This window comes from Dendropsophus ebraccatus, chromosome 8, assembly GCF_027789765.1.
Source record: "Dendropsophus ebraccatus isolate aDenEbr1 chromosome 8, aDenEbr1.pat, whole genome shotgun sequence".
NCBI classification, from domain to species: domain Eukaryota; kingdom Metazoa; phylum Chordata; class Amphibia; order Anura; family Hylidae; genus Dendropsophus; species Dendropsophus ebraccatus.
In genome coordinates, this window is record NC_091461.1 from 107650018 (window position 1) to 107665677 (window position 15660).

At 44.2% G+C, this 15660-nt stretch overlaps 1 protein-coding gene across 1 annotated transcript in view; it reads right to left on the minus strand.

Annotated features, from left to right (window-relative positions):
• Positions 1-15660, minus strand: part of ITGB3BP (integrin subunit beta 3 binding protein) — a 29596-nt gene that overhangs the window by 13002 nt on the left and 934 nt on the right. The window contains exons 2-4 of the mRNA XM_069981374.1: positions 8306-8348; positions 7076-7208; positions 5012-5084 (exon numbers count right to left, since the gene is read on the minus strand). Of these exons, the coding sequence (XP_069837475.1) occupies positions 5012-5084; positions 7076-7208; positions 8306-8348 (249 nt within the window). The remainder of the gene's footprint in view (positions 1-5011; positions 5085-7075; positions 7209-8305; positions 8349-15660) is intronic.

Sequence of the window (15660 nt, forward strand, 5' to 3'; positions counted from 1 at the left end):
TCGGGTGTGCCGTGGGGAAAGTTCCCCAAACTATGGTGCCCCTGTGAAACAGGAGCACACAATGGGGGAGAGAAACCTGGGGATGGGGGAGAAACAGGGGAGAGAAGCAGGGGGGAGAGAAACATGGGGATGGGGGAGAGAAGTTTGGTGGAGAGAAACAGGGGGGAGAGAAGTATGGTGGAGAGAAGCACGGGGGAGAGAAGCACAGGAGAGAAGCAGGGAGAGAGAAGTATGGTGGAGAGAAGCACAGGAGAGAAGCATGGGGGAGAGAAGCATAGGAGAGAAGCAGGGGGGAGAAGTATGGTGCAGAGAAGCACAGGAGAGAAGCATGGGGGAGAGAAGCATAGGGGAGAAGCAGGGGGAGAAGTATGGTGGAGAGAAGCATAGGAGAGAAGCAGGGGGGAGAAGTATGGTGGAGAGAAGCATGGGGGAGAGAAGCATAGGAGAGAAGCAGGGGGGAGAAGTATGGTGGAGAGAAGCACAGGAGAGAAGCATGGGGGAGAGAAGCATAAGGGAGAAGTATGGTGGAGAGAAGCACAGGAGAGAAGAAGGGGGAGAAGTATGGTGGAGAGAAGCATGGGGGAGAAGTATGGTGGAGAGAAGCACAGGAGAGAAGCATGGGGGAGAGAAGCATAGGAGAGAAGCAGGGGGGAGAAGTATGGTGCAGAGAAGCACAGGAGAGAAGCATGGGGGAGAGAAGCATAGGGGAGAAGCAGGGGGAGAAGTATGGTGGAGAGAAGCATAGGAGAGAAGAAGGGGGGAGAAGTATGGTGGAGAGAAGCATGGGGGAGAGAAGCATAGGAGAGAAGCAGGGGGGAGAAGTATGGTGGAGAGAAGCACAGGAGAGAAGAAGGGGGAGAAGTATGGTGGAGAGAAACATGGGGGAGAGAAGCACAGGAGAGAAGCAAGGGGGAGAAGTATGGTGGAGAGAAGCACAGGAGAGAAGAAGGGGGAGAAGTATGGTGGAGAGAAGCATGGGGGAGAGAAGCACAGGAGAGAAGCAGGGGGGAGAAGTATGGTGGAGAGAAGCACAGGAGAGAAGTAGGGGGAGAGAAGAATACAACACTTCCTGCAGGGCATACAGCAGCTGATAAGTACTGAAAGAGTTGAGATTTTTAATTAAAGTAATTTACAGATCCGTATATTTTTATGACACCAGTTGATTTAAGAGAAATCTAGAGAAATGACTATTGTGGTGGACCCAAATGATGGTGCAAAAAAATATTTATTAAATATTCCACCACAATAGTCATTTCTGTAGATTTCTTGTTTGCATATTCGACTTGTGGGGATCATTCTCATATCTACATAGTCAGTTACGCTTACTTCATTTACACCAGAATTCATTTACACCAGAATTTTTTTTAACCCTTTAATTAGATGTCATTTTTTTTTTTTTTTAAACAAATAAGTGCTAAGCGTAGTCACACCTACACGCGATGATGGAAAGTAGTGCTTACAGCGATTTCTCCATATGGCGCTGGCCCTTTAAAAACCAGCCGATCCCCTCCCCTCCCTCTCTTACAATAAGAATAACAGTATTAAGTTGTAAATGGATATTGAAGGCTGGAAAGTGAACCCGGGCGATGCGGGAACCTCCCATTCTGATCCCGCAGAAGGACTGATTACAAGTGGCATTTACCAGGCACTTAAGTTGCTGTTTACTGCATTCCCGTGGCTGCAACAGATGTCTGCCAAGAGAGGAAATGTCAGCATCACTGTATTATACAAGATGTAAATTGCCTCAGGGCTGGAAAGTTCACACGGAATAGCTGAATTTGTGTTATCTTATGCTCCAGAATGCTATATGTTTCAATTGTGGCTCATTCCAAATGATGTTTAAATACTTGTCCCTCTTCTTGTCACTCGTGTGCTCAAGTATTGTCGGCCTTAGGGAAACAGATGACACTTGCTGTCGCTGGATCCATCACTCACTGCATGAACGACGCGGGCTGTATGGTATATACTGCAATGGACGCCAATCTGTGGCCCTCCAGGTGGTGCAAAACTACAGCTCCCAGCATGCCCTGACAGCCGAAGGCTCAGTTTGCTCTTAAAGGGGCTGTCCAGGAATAGAAAACAATGTCTGCTTTCTTTCCAGAAACACTGCCACACCAGTGCCCTTTTTCAAATTTTTTTTTTTAATACTGCAGAATTCCTATTGGTGGGCTACCCAGAGTTAGTTTAAGCCTAAAACAACAAGAGATTAAAGGAGAAGTCCGGCAAAAATTTTTATTAAAGTATTGTATTTCACCTGAAAAAGTTATACAAATCACCAATATACACTTATTACGGGAAATGCTTATAAAGTGCCTTTTTCCCTGCACTTACTACTGCATCAAGGATTCACTTCCTGGATAACATGGTGATGTCACTTCCTGGATAACATGGTGATGTCACTTCCTGGATAACATGGTGATGTCACTTCCTGGATAAACATGGTGATGTCACGACCCGACTCCCAGAGCTGTGCGGGCTGTGGCTGCTGGAGAGGATGATGGCAGAGGGATGCTCAGTGTCCCTCCAGTGCCCTGTGTCCCTCTGCCATCATCCTCTCCAGCAGCCACAGCCTGCACAGTTCTGGGAGTCGGATAGTGACATCACCACGTTATCCAGGAATTGACATCACAATGTTATTTCACGTGACATCACAATGTTATTTCAGGAAGTGACATCACCATGTTATCCAGAAAGTGACATCACCATGTTATCCAGGAAGTGAAGCCTTGATGCAGCAGTAAGTGCAGGGAAAAAGCACTTTATAAGCATTTCCCATAATAAGTGTATATTGGTGATTTGTATAACTTTTCGGGGGCAATACAATACTTTAATAAAAATTTTCGCCAGACTTCTCCTTCAACCCCGATAAAAGCACCATCATTTTATCTATATTTTATCTCTCTCTCTATATATAGGGAGATGCTATTGAAGGGACGGTCTCATAAAATGAGGCTGTCAGGGTGATCAGTTGATCGTTCGGTTATTCTGCCTGGGAAGGCGGAAGAAATCCTACAGCGGCCACTACAGCGTAGTATTACATAGTGGCCATCCAGAGAATGTAATACAAGGACGTCTCAGGTCTGTAGGCTTCTGCAGAAAGAAAATGATAGAGGTGGGGGGGGGGCACCTCTATAATGTCCATGTGCCCTTGTAGTGTATACGGACAGGGGTTGCTCAGAATTAGAAAAATATGGCTACTTCTTCCAGACAGTGCACCACACCTCTCTATAGGTTGTGCAACTGTAGCTGACCTCCATTAAAGCGAATGTACCAATTCCCTTAATGAATTTTTTACATTACCCGGTCAACGACAGCACGGAGATCCCGATGGTGCGGTTCTTTTTTCAAATGGCAATCGGCATTGTTTAATTCATGTGCAGTTCGGCCCACTCTATGTAGTGGGTGGAGACAGGCTCAGCATCCCCAGTATAACGATATCCCCTCCCTTCAGTGACACGCTTCCATTAGAATCAAGCCTGGCCGTGTCACCGAGGGAAGGGGATATCGTTACACTGAGGGGGCTAGGTCCGTCTCCATTGCATAGAAAGGGTCAGAGTGCACATGAAGGAGATTGCACCAATCACTAGAACCAGGCGAGGTTTTGACCAGGTAGTGTCAAAAAACTATTTCAACATGAAAACTGGTAAGTATATGGCACTGAGCTGCAATACCACACACAACCTTCAGACAAATGTGGTGCTGTTTCTCAAAGAAAGCAGCCATGGTTTTCTAAGACTGGACAACCACTATAGCACTTGGCTAAATTTACACATAGACAAAGTTATATTGCATTACATGGATTTTTGAAGGGGTACTCCAGAGAGATTTCTTTTTCAAGTCAAATGGTATTAGAAAGTTACACATATGTGTGAATTACTCTCAAGTCTTCAACTAGTGCAACCACGTCAACAAGAGAAAAAAAAATTTATGCCTCTTGGCAGGTGAGGATGGAAAAAAATCTTTTAAAGACTTCAAGGGTTTCAGAAGGATATACAGATTTGTAATTTTCTTCTATTTAAAAGTCTCAAGCCTTCCAGTACTTATCAGCTGCTGTATGTCCAGAAGGAAGTGGTGGACTCTTTCCAGTCTGACACAGTGCTCTCTGCTGCCACCTCTGTCCATGTCAGGAACTATCCAGAACAGTAGCAAATCCCCATAGAAAACCTTTCCTGCTCTGGACAGTTCCTGACATGGACAGAGGTGGCAGCAGAGAGCACTGGAAAGAATACAATTCCTGTAGGACATACATCAGCTGATAAGTACTGCAAGACCTGAGATTTTAAAATCAAAGTGATTTACAGATCTCTATAACTTTCTGATACCAGTTGATTTAAACTGTTCCCCCCCCCCCCCCCCCCGATAACTTTCTGATAATTTTTTTTTTTATAACTCTAAACCCCAATTCAGTACCAAGTGCCCACAACCAGCCACTGCCATGATTTCCATCCAACTTGATGCTACAGGAATGTAAGATGCAAAGACTTATACTGCAAATTATTACATCTAAAGTAGAAAAAAGTGGGGGCTTCTAATGACACGACACAACAGCACTCAACAAAGGGGACCACGACATGACTCAGGGCTATCACACAGCCATTAGGCAAGTTCTCCACAACATGAGGCTCTCCAGCTGTGGTAAAACTACAACTCCCATCATGCCTGGATATCCTTTGGCTGTCCGGGCATGATGGGAATTGTAGTTTTGTAACAGCTAGAGGGCTTCCAGTTGTGCACCTTTGCTTTAGGCAAAACATTAAAAGTTGGCCATGACTGCAGATTGTTGCCAAACAATTGTAACAACAGGACAAGCCCTTTAAGTAACATGAGGTCCAGAAGGGAACATTGCAGGAGCATCCTCCCTCTCAGGAAAGATCATCACACACAAGTTCCAGTGAAGTCCGTCTGCGGGTGTGAGATGTCAGAGATTACAGCAGACACTATGAGTGCATTACATATCAGTAATGGAGAGATTGGCTCTTTCACCCTCCAAATCTCCTTTTTACCAACTTACTGGTCCTTTTCTTTTGGAGAGGTCTGACCTCTGCTGGATGACTCCGTTTCTGCAGCCTTGGTGCCGGCGTCATCTGCAAAAGGAATGAAAGACAAAAATCATGTGTGGTGTATTCTCCTTACCTTACAGCAGGGGATTTCCAGCTGTGGAAAAACTACAACTCCCAGCATGCCCTGAAAGTCTATAAGATCCTATTCCACCCACTACAGCAGTATTCTCCAACTTGCTGTTGCCTCCAGATGTTGCAAAACTACAACTCCCAGCATGCCCCCTATTCTATCCTATAGGCCACCCACAGGCTTAGATGTCATACATTCCATGTAGTATCTTATTGAAATGTATAAGTCAGTGTTCCTCAACCTGTGGCTTCTCAGCTGTTGCAGACTATAACTCCCATCGTTCTCTGACAACTGAAGGCCGGGTGCACAGGGAAGTCACAGATGTAGACTGTGGTTTTTAAGACATGCTGGGAGATGTAGTTTTAAAACAACTTGAGAGTCAAAGGTTACATGCCATTACATAGAGTCCAGAGAGCAGTCAGGGTTGCATGCTGGGAGTTGTAGTTTCATAACCGCTTGGTTGGAGATCACTGCTCTAGGAGGTAAAATGGGGTGCCGCAGACTGTCAAGGCATGCTGGGAGTTGTAGTTTGCAACAGTTGAAGACCTAAGGTCTAGGGGATAAAATGGGGCACTGCAGGTTCTCAGAGTATATTGGAATTTGTAGCTTTACACCACTCTATAGGAGAGAATGAAGGGGGGGGGGCTACTGACAGTCAGGGCCTTGCAACAGGTCAAAGGTTACAGGCTTGTGATAATCATGGTCAGGTAATGCACACACATGCTGACACTTCTTAGTGCTGCTGATGATCTTTAAGACGTGAGGAGGACTTGCCATGGACTGCGGAGGACTCCCCAACTACTACTACTACCACTACCACTGAAAGAGCAGCCACACTACTGCACACCAATGACAGAGGGATCAAACAGTGACACAACATACAGACAGGACAGAAGGCAAGGACAGGAGCGTCTGGAATCATTATGGAGACATTGTGCCGCCGCTTCTCTCCTTTACAACGTCCATGCTTTGCAGCACTAACGACCGTCTGCAGCCAGAAAATGAGATTCGGGCGAAATCCATGGGTGCACTTAAGAAAAGTAATCAGACGTCTCTCAGGCATGACTTACAGACTGATACACTCAGACGGAGAAGAACAGTTAAACACGCAGCCTGAACAAAGTTTATTAAAACCAATATCATTTACACTTTACATTACTGGCTCCCCCGCTCGCCTCACGTTACCCGAATACTGATCGGGCCACTATGTCTGACTTTCAAGACGAGGTTTCTATAACGGAACATATATATATGTATGCAGCAATATATAACCGAAGACCATAATCCTGCTTTCCCCATATTGCCAGGTAAATCCCAGACACTACATGCCAGATTATCAGGATATTCCAATCCTAAAATGACTCATTAAAGGGGTACTCCAGAAAGTCATTGTTTGCTTGTTTTTTTATTTTTTATTTTTAAATAAAGTTATATTACTTTGTAGCATAATTTAAATGACAGCAGTACAAGGTGACACGGTCCTCTCTGCTGCCACCAACGTTCATATCGGGAACAGCAGGGCTGTCTAAAATAGAACTCAGAGCGGATGGTGACAGAACTAACTGCTCGCTGTGGAAAGGCTTCTGCACTCTGCTATAGTGATGGGCAGCCTCCCACCTACGGTACTGAAAGTTCTTAAACGAATATACTGTACCCAGGGGGTGGGGCCTGCTCTGTGACAATATCGCTGTGTGGCAGCACTTGATCAGAGTAAGGGACAGGGAACTGCAGGGCTGTCTAAGATATAGCTCAGAGCGGAGGGGTATGCAATCACTGCTTGCTGTGGAGAGGCTGCTGCACTCTGCTATAGTGACGGGCAGCCTCCCACCCGGGTACTGTATGTTCTGATAAGCAGTCTGGCAGCTACTTTCTCCTGTAGTTGGGGGACAAAGCATATCAGATATATGTAAGTTTATGATCCGGCACACAGTCAGTGACCACTTACGCTGTTTCCTCCGCTCTCTGGCATCTGCCACTGCCCGGCGCTTGGAGGCCGATGAGGGGCTGATCTGACGGGTCCCAGTAAGGGGTGAGTATGAGCTGGGGTCATATCTTGCAGTCGCCTTTGTCTTCTCATTCTGTGGGTAAAAGGTGACAGTATATTTAAGCACTAGGACTGTGATTCCACCCATGTACCAAGAACTGAACCTCCTTACCGTCAGGGCATGCTGGGACTTGTAGTTTTGCAACAGACGGAGGGCAATAGGTTGGATACCCCTGCTTTGATGGAAGGTGTCACAATCTGTCAGGGCATTCTGGGAGTTGTAGTTTTGCAAATGTTAAAGGGCACTACTCTAAGGGGTGGAATATAGTGCCGCAGAGTTTCAGGGCATGCTGGGAGTTGTAGTTTTGCCACAGCTGGAGGGCCACCGATTGGCCAACACTGATCTCACTGAACTCAGGCCTAGTGACAGGTGCCCTTTAAGGAACTCTATACATTAAAAGAGGCAGGAAGATGAAGCGTGCGGGTGAGCGATGGCCAGCCATAGACCTCAATGCCACTCATTACAATCCCTCCACCATTAGTGGCCCCGTTAACACCCGCCGCTGGCATGAGAGGGCCATCATCTAGTATATCATGATACATTTGGCATGGCGGCGGCTCCATTTGGCACGGCGTTTGCGCTGTGACGAGGATCTACAAACATAACAGTTATAGTTGAGTTTTATTTTATACGATAGTAATGGCGGGATAATTTATAGAAGCGGTGGTATTTTTACGGCTTAATTATAGCAGATTAGCCGAGGTAAACAATTATGTTCTCCGCATAAGAATGCCTGTCTGATTTCCATTTCCCGTTCGCACGTTCCTAATATGCTCGATGTAACATTATCATAATTCCATATTGTTTGGAGTGGTGGTCGATGACAAGACGGCTGCCGCTGTAATTACACTGCTCCGAGCTGACAGATGACTCCCCTTCAACTTCTAACACATTCTCCTCGCAAAATGACTACGGGCCGCGCTAAAATACACTTGTCTTCTGCGTGATTACGGGGACGCCCTGTCGACAGGCCTTTAATCCAACGCCGCGGCCCCCTCCCCGCACCCGGGCATGTTTGCTATGTCGAGCAACTAATGCAATCTAGATTGATAATAAACATCCGGCAGATGCAACATTGCGGCAGATAGGGGAGAATTAACCCTGGAGGATGTGCAGGGAGACGGACGCACCTTGTTGGTCTCAGGAACTTCCAGGCGTAGCGATCTCTTGGCTCTGGGAATGAAGAGAACAATATTTATCGGCATAGCTCATCACCATAACCTGCTTAAAGTGTCACTGTCTTTTTTTTTTCTTTCTTGCAGAAATCAATAGTACAGGTGATTTTAAGAAACTTTTTAATTGGGTTTATTAGGCAAATATGTCATTATTTGTATTTAAAAAGACTTTCCCCAGCCCCCCCCCCCTCCCTCCTCTCTCTCACTGCTCATTATTAGAAAATCTCAACTCTTTTACATCAGTCGGGCCCTGTGTAACCTATGGAGAGGGGAGGGGGAGGAGGAAGATTAGTCGCCAGCAGAGAACAAAGGATTACACAGCAAGACCTGTGTGAAAGCCGGTATTCAGAGGTCAGAGAGGTCAGTGCTGACTGTCAGAGAAGATAGCCCGGTGATGTAGCTGTAAATTAATTCTGTAATTAACTTTGTATTCCTGTTTTGGTGCCTCATCTCCCTCCACCCCTCCCCTCTTCATAGAGAACCATGAAGACAGGGGGGAGAGCTTCAAACTGCTTTTTGATGACAAAAACACATTTTTTTCGGCTAATAAACCCAATTACAAAGTTTCTTAAAATCACAGTACTATTGATTTCTGCAAAAAAAAAAAAATATATTTAAACGACAGTAACACTTTAAAGGGACAGACCCAGATATAATGGCACAGTGATCAAATCTTCCAGTACTTATCAGCTGCTGTATGTCCTGTAGGAAGTGGTGTATTCTTTCCAGTCTGACACAGTGCCCTCTGCTGCCACCTCTGTCCATATCAGGAACTGTCCAGAGCAGTAACAAACCCCCATAGAAAACCTTTCCTGCTCTGGACAGTTCCTGACATGGACAGAGGTGGCAGCAGAGAGCACTGTGTCAGACTGGAAAGAATATACTACTAACGGCAGGACATACAGCAGCTGATAAGTACTGGAATACTGGAGATTTTTTAATAAAAGTAAATATAAGTTGATATGGAAGAAAAAAACGTCTCTGGACACAGTACAGTTGACTGTATAGTCTCTTCTTACTTCCACTGCAGAAGAAGTCTTCCATGATATACTACCATGTACAGCAGAGGTTTTGCTCCTTCCTCACCTTGCAGCAGACAATATAGTTGCATCTTACTACCCTGTAGATTGAGTAGTCTCTGTCATACTACACTGTACAGCAGGCCCTCTGTGCCCTTCCCCCCTATGACATATGTGATGTATATGCTATGTATTGATGAGAAAACTTGCTTCAGTGTCCATGTCTATGACTAAACCTCCTCCAAGCATACCTGCATCACTAGAATAACAGCACACTGCAACATGCATTAATCACCTGAAATTGTCTGTTGGGCTAGGTTCACACTGCATTTTTGCAATCCATTTTTTGCAAAAAACAGATGAAAAATGGATGCATTTGTGTGCATCCGTTTTGATCCGCTTTTCCATTGACTTCCATTGTAAAAAAAACAGATCAAAACGGATCTCTTTTTTTTTTAACGGACACAAAAGTAGTGTCAGCTACGTCATTCTATCTATGGAAAAACGGATGCACACAAATGCATCCGTTTTTTTCATCTGCTTTTTGCAAAAAACGGATGAAAAAAATGGATTGCAAAAACGCAGTGTGAACCTAGCCTAAGGACTATATGTGATTTACACTTTGTGTCTTTTATGTTTTTCTGAATCCATATAGGTGTTTGTACACTTTATTTATTTATCCTGCCCAGTCTCGAGAACGGGGACACCAGTTTTCCATTAATTCTCTATGGAAGCTGCCACAAGCAGCCAGACACTGTACTGTGCTGTTTCTGTGGTTTACATAGAGAACGGCACCCCCCATCCCCAGTGATGGGCTAGTTATCAGCATAGGGGATAATATTGTCAGATGGGATCCACCATAGTATAAGGGCCCTATTCCACGGGACGATTATCGTTCGCATAATCGTTAACGATAAACGATCCAGATTCGAAGGATTTAACGATAATCTGAACGATTATCGTCCGATGGAATAGGGCCCTAAGGCTTTATTGACACGTCCTGTAAATTTGTCCGTAACTAGGGATTTGCAGTTACAGACAAATCTAGGACCTGTTGATTTCTATTGGGCTATTCACAATGTCCGTAGTTTTACAGATCTGTTTAGCAAAAAAAAAGGCATAGCCCAGTGCGGACCATAACTAGTCAAAGGAAGTCCATAGGATCCCCATTTTTTGTGGACATTATGGATGTTACATCCAAAACGGCCGCAAAAACATGACTCGCCTTACAGGGTGAGACCAACAATTCCTTCCATACTGGTTATTATCTAGTCAGTCTCCTTCCCCCAGTTCTCAGCTGCTGCTTTATCCAGAAGACACAAAAATCTGTGTGTGAGCTTTTCTCTCTGTCTCCCCCTCCTCCCCCCTCCCTTCTGAGACGGCTGATGTAAGCAAGTCCCTGACTGGCGTTAATCTGAGGTTAGCTTGCTGATGAACTTACTGTGATTATCCTTCCCAACATTACAAAGAAGCTACAAAGTTGCAGATAAAGCCAGTCAGGGACTTGTTTACATCATCTGTCTCAGAAGGGAGAGGGAGACAGAGAGAAAAGCTTACTCACAGATTTTTGTGTCTTCAGCAGAAAGCAGCAGCTCAGAACTGGGGAAAAGAGACTAAACAGATGATAACAAATATGGGATGAACTGTTAGCCTCACCATGAGCAGCAATATGTGAAAAGTTGTTTTTTCCTGGGTCCACAAAAAATATGAAATGCGGGTGCACTATGGACAAATCCTTTGAAAACTTACTGAAGTTGTGAATGAGGTCTAAATTCTTCTTCACCAATTTCAAGATCTCTGTTTGCTGTTAGTGAGTAGAATAATTCACTGTCTACACCTAGAGGCTGCAAACCTCTATGCTATGCTATGAATGTATCAGTCTAGAGTCCATGTTGTCTTGACCAATGGGGATTGTGTAGACTGGATACAGTTGTAGCCGGCCATACACTTACCATAGCCAACAACTATCTATACCAAAGCATTCATGTGTTCATAATGGAGGGGTGAGAGGCAAGCCGCGGCCAAACTGGTGGCAACTTATCTCCCTGAGAATAGAAGGATCAGGCAATTGAATTATAACTTGCCCGATCCTTCTCTACTCAGACATCATTGATTGGGAGTGGTACATTAGATGGTCAAAGTATATTAGAAAGTTATCAAACTTTACGTTTTCCGCGTAGAAAACAATGTGACCTCGGACAATGAACGCTTTGCTTGCAAAAATCTTTCAAAAAGTCTGGAGGCAAAGTTATTTCTTGGAGATGGAAACAGATGGATGTGCCGACACACTGAAAGTCAGTGACCCTTAAAGAAACTATGCTCCACCATCCACCGTGAGAGACATGCCAAGCGCTCCCTCGCTCTTGCCAAAATCTGTTCCTGAGCTGGATGCCCAGCTGTTAATAGCAAAGCTCGAAACGGAGAGCAGAATATTTATAATGCCTTCAATCTCACAGCTGTCACCTAAAGAGCAGACATTAGCATTTTATTACACGAGGACTAAATACCTATAGCAAGAATGATCTTCAGCCGCACAAAACATCTCAGCGCTGGAAGGAAATTCAATGGCCGGGCAAAGACGCGCTGGACAACGCCTGCCATTGCCTATTATGCATCGAGATTATTTTTATCACACAAAGACCGTAATCTAGACAAGAAAGCCCCCCCCCCTCCCAGACACACACTGTATAGGATAAGCGGATCAGAAGTCCACAAGGAGTTCAGGGATCATAGAAGAGCACGACGGCCTGGGCACTGAAGTTACCTAATTATCCTTAGGGGGAGAAGCCAGCAGTAATCATCACTAGGAGCAGGGACCTAATTATTATTAGGGGGAGGAGTCAGCAGTAATCATCACTAGGAGCAGTTACCTAATTATTATTAGGGGGAGGAGTCAGCAGTAATCATCACTAGGAGCAGGGACCTAATTATTATTAGGGGGAGGAGTCAGCAGTAATCATCACTAGGAGCAGTTACCTAATTATTATTAGGGGGAGGAGTCAGCAATAATAATTACTAGGAGCAGTTACCTAATTATTATTAGGGGGAGGAGTCAGCAGTAATAATTACTAGGAGCAGGGACCTAATTATTATTAGGGGGAGGAGTCAGCAGTAATCATCACTAGGAGCAGGGACCTAATTATTATTAGAGGGAGGAGCCAGCAATAATAATTACTAGGAGCAGTTACCTAATTATTATTAGGGGGAGGAGTCAGCAGTAATCGTTACTAGGAGCAGTTACCTAATTATTATTAGGGGGAGGAGTCAGCAGTAATCATTACTAGGAGCAGGGACCTAATTATTATTAGGGGGAGGAGTCAGCAGTAATCACTAGGAGCAGTTACCTAATTATTATTATAGAGAGGAGTCAGCAGTAATCGTTACTAGGAGCAGTTACCTAATTATTATTAGGGGGAGGAGTCAGCAGTAATCATCACTAGGAGCAGTTACCTAATTATTATTAGAAGGGAGGAGTCAGCAGTAATCATCACTAGGAGCAGGGACCTAATTATTATTATAGGGAGGAGTCAGCAGTAATCATCACTAGGAGCAGTTACCTAATTATTATTAGGGGGAGGAGTCAGCAGTAATCATCACTAGGAGCAGTTACCTAATTATTATTAGGGGGAGGAGTCAGCAGTAATCATTACTAGGAGCAGTTACCTAATTATTATTAGGGGGAGGAGTCAGCAGTAATCATCACTAGGAGCAGTTACCTAATTATTATTAGAAGGGAGGAGTCAGCAGTAATCATCACTAGGAGCAGGGACCTAATTATTATTATAGGGAGGAGTCAGCAGTAATCATCACTAGGAGCAGTTACCTAATAATTATTAGGGGGAGGAGTCAGCAGTAATCGTTACTAGGAGCAGATACCTAATTATTATTAGGGGGAGGAGCCAGCAGTAATCGTTACTAGGAGCAGTTACCTAATTATTATTAGAGGGAGGAGCCAGCAGTAATCATCACTAGGAGCAGTTACCTAATTATTATTAGGGGGAGGAGTCGGCAGTAATCATCACTAGGAGCAGTTACCTAAATATTATTAGGGGGAGGAGTCAGCAGTAATCATTACTAGGAGCAGGGACCTAATTATTATTAAGGGGAGGAGTTAGCTGTAATAATTACTAGGAGCAGTTACCTAATTATTATTAGGGGGAGGAGTCAGCAGTAATCATCACTAGGAGCAGTTACCTAATTATTAGGGGGAGGAGTCAGCAGTAATCATCACTAGGAGCAGTTACCCAATTATTATTAGGGGGAGGAGTCAGCAGTAATCATCACTAGGAGCAGTTACCTAATTATTATTAGAGGGAAGAGTCAGCTGTAATAATTACTAAGAGAAGTCACCTAATTATTATTAGGAGGAGGAGGAGTCAGCAGTAATCATCACTAGGAGCAGTTACCTAATTATCCTTAGGGGGAGAAGCCAGCAGTAATCATCACTAGGAGGGAGCAGTTACCTAATTATTATTAGGGGGAGGAGTCAGAAGTAATCATCACTAGGAACAGTACCCTAATTATTATTAGAGGGAGGAGCCAACAGTAATCATCACTAGGAGCAGTTACCTAATTATTATTAGAGGGAGGAGTCGGCAGTAATAATTTCTAGGAGCCGTTACCTAATTATTATTAGAGGGAGGAGCCAGCAGTAATCATCACTAGGAGCAGTTACCTAATTATTATTAGAGGGAGGAGTCAGAAGTAATCATCACTAGGAACAGTACCCTAATTATTATTAGAGGGAGGAGTCCGCAGTAATCATCACTAGGAGCAGTTACCTAATTATTATTAGAGGGAGGAGTCCGCAGTAATAATTTCTAGGAGCCGTTAACTAATTATTAGAGGGAGGAGTCAGCAGTAATCATCACTAGGAGCAGTTACCTAATTATTATTAGGGGGAGGAGTCAGCAGTAATAATTACTAGGAGCCGTTACCTAATTATCATTAGAGGAAGGAGTCAGCAGTAATTGTTACTAGAAGCAGTTACCTAATTATTATTAAGCGGAGGAGTCAGCAGTAATCATTATTAGGAGGAGTTATGCTGCGTTTACACGGAGCGATAATTCGTCCAATCGTACGATTAACGATTTCGAAGTAACAATTTTTTTTTTAATAATGATCAGCGTTTAGATCGAACGATATATCGTACAGAAAAATTGTTTTGTGGTCGCTTAAGCCTATATCGCACATAGGTTGAATCGGTGAACAACTGTTTACACGGAACGATCTGCGAATTTTTTGCGAACAATGAACAACAATTTAAGAACATGTTGTAAGATCAAAATGAACAATTTCTCGCTTGTCGTTTGATTGTTCGCTGCGTTTACACGTATGATTATTGTTCGAATTCGTTTCGTTATTGTGCAAATTCGAACAATAATCGCTCTGTGTAAACGCAGCATTACCCAGTTATCCTTACAAGGAGGAGTCAGCAGTAATAGTTACTAGAAACAGTTACCCAATTATCATTAGAGGAAGGAATCAGCAGTAATCATCACTAGGAGCAGTTACCTAATTATTATTACAGGGAGGAGCCAGCAGTAAGGGTATGTTCACACTGAGGAATCCGCGCGGATCACCTGTCACTTGTCCCCGCACATCTCCGCCAGTGCCAAAGACTCCATTCTATGCACAGGTAGATTCCGCCGTCTGTCCAAAGAATGAACCGGTTGGACGGACGGATGGAAGACCACTATAATAGAAGGCCCCCTGACTGCTGCCCCCACTATAGATGCTCCCCTCCAGTGCCCCAAACACAGATGCCTTCGTATGCTGCCCCCGCTATAGATGGCCCCCACCCCCCTGCTGTCCATTCTATCAATGTGCAAAACTTAAAACGAACGTACTGATGGCACATTCGCTTTAAACTCCCCCACCTCAGAGGGCTTTTGCAGGGAGTGGGGCATCCTGTTTCTTATGATGATCTGATGATGTGCTCAGCATCAAATAAAAAAAAAATGTTGTACAAAAATTGCTGATAGGTGGCGTTCCAGCTTTGAAAATAGACGAGGAGACAGCAATTCCAGTGAATCCAAATGGTTTTATTTGCACACCAGTACGCTACTGGTGTACTGGTGTGCAAATAAAACCACTTGGATTAACTGGAAAAGCTGTCTCGTCGTCTATTTTGGATATTATACCTACTTGGGACGGTTTGGTGAGACGGGCACCTGCCTATACTACTAATTAAATCTTTTTTCTGTGCCACTGGATATATTTTTTTGGACTAGCTTTGAAAATCACACTGCAAATGTTTAATATGTCCCCCTTGGTTAAAACCAGATTTTC